The 1,313-nt window shown below is 73.0% G+C and overlaps 1 protein-coding gene across 1 annotated transcript in view; it reads left to right on the top strand.

The window, feature by feature from the left end:
- The window catches only part of EMIHUDRAFT_239521 (hypothetical protein), a gene marked incomplete at both ends in the record, with an annotated part of 2,994 nt that overhangs the window by 1,111 nt on the left and 570 nt on the right, over positions 1–1,313 (top strand). Inside the window, 2 exons of the mRNA XM_005775904.1 lie at positions 236–277; positions 417–628. Of these exons, the coding sequence (XP_005775961.1) occupies positions 236–277; positions 417–628 (254 nt within the window). The remainder of the gene's footprint in view (positions 1–235; positions 278–416; positions 629–1,313) is intronic.

The following is a 1,313-nucleotide window of genomic DNA, read 5'->3' as shown; positions in this document are numbered from 1 at the left end:
GAAAGGGGAGGAAGCAGAGTCGAAGCAAGATGCGGAGGCTGAGGCGGCCCCCGCGGAGGAAGAGGAGGAGGAGTTTCCAAACCCGGAAGAGGCGGAAAAGGAGGAGGCGGTGGCGGCGGATCCGGCAAAATCGGGAGGAGGGGAGGTGCCCATGGCGGAGGCGGCGCAGGAGGAGGCGGGGGTGGACAAGGAGCGGTACCCCCCCCAGTGCCTCGCGGCCGGCATTGGGGCCAAGGAGCCCAAGCGGAAAAAGGAGGCGGCCGCCGGCGCCGACGGGGTTCCCGAGCCCAAGCCCAAGAAGGCCAAGGGGGGGCCTTGGGCCGGGTTGCCCCCCCCCCCCCCCCACACACACACACCACGACCCCCCCCACCTCCCCCGCCCGCCGCCCCTGCAGGCCAAGGAGGCTGCGTCGGAGGTGGCGGCCGCCAAGCAGGCGGTCTTCTTCTACAAAAAGTCGCAGCGCTCCGCCGTCGCCGAGGCGAACCCCGAGGCTGCGCCGGCCGAGCTCGTGCAGATGATGGAGCAGGCCTTCGAGGCGCTGTCGGAGGAGGAGCGCGCGCCCTTCGAGGAGAAGGCGGCGGCGGACCTGACGCGGTACGAGGAGGAGATCGCCGCCGAGGCGAAGGCGTGCGAGGGGGCGAAGGGGGAGGAGGCGGAGGCGGAGGCGGAGGCGGATGCGGAGGCGGCGGCGGCGGAGGAGGAGGAGGAGGAGTTTCCAGACGCGGAGGAGGCGGAGAAGGAGGAGGCGGTGGCGGCGGATCCGGCAAAGTCGGGAGGAGCGGAGGTGACCATGGCGGAGGCGGCGGAGGAGGAGGCGGGGGTGGACAAGGAGCGGTACCGCGCCCAGTGCCTCGCGGCCGGCATCGAGGCCAAGGAGCCCAAGCGGACAAAGGAGGCGGCCGACGGCGCGCAAGGAGGCGGAGAAGGAGGCGAAGAAGGAGGCGAAGAAGGCCGAGAAGGTGGCGGCCAAGGAGGAGAAGGCGGCGGCCAAGAAGACGGAGAAGAAGGAGAAGAAGGGCGACAAGCCAAAGGAGGCGCCAACGCCGCCGCGCCGCACCGACCGCCCCGCCGACTCCGCCCACAACCCCGCGCACGCCGGGGTCCCCTTCCCCGCCACTGCCCGCCACTGCCCGCCGCAGCGCCCCGCCCCCGCCCGCCCTCCCGCCCGCTCCGCCGCCCTCCCCGACCTTGCCCGCCCCGCCGCAGGTCGAGGTCCGCAAGCCGACCGAGGAGGAGGCGGAGGTGCTGTCCGCCGTCGACAAGGCCAGCCTCCCGGACACCTCCCACACACCTCCCAGGCACCTCCCACACA

Source organism: Emiliania huxleyi (assembly GCF_000372725.1).
Source record: "Emiliania huxleyi CCMP1516 unplaced genomic scaffold EMIHUscaffold_290, whole genome shotgun sequence".
NCBI lineage: Eukaryota > Haptophyta > Isochrysidales > Noelaerhabdaceae > Emiliania > Emiliania huxleyi.
Note: the sequence above shows the minus strand (reverse complement) of the source record. Positions and strands in the feature narration are given on the sequence as shown.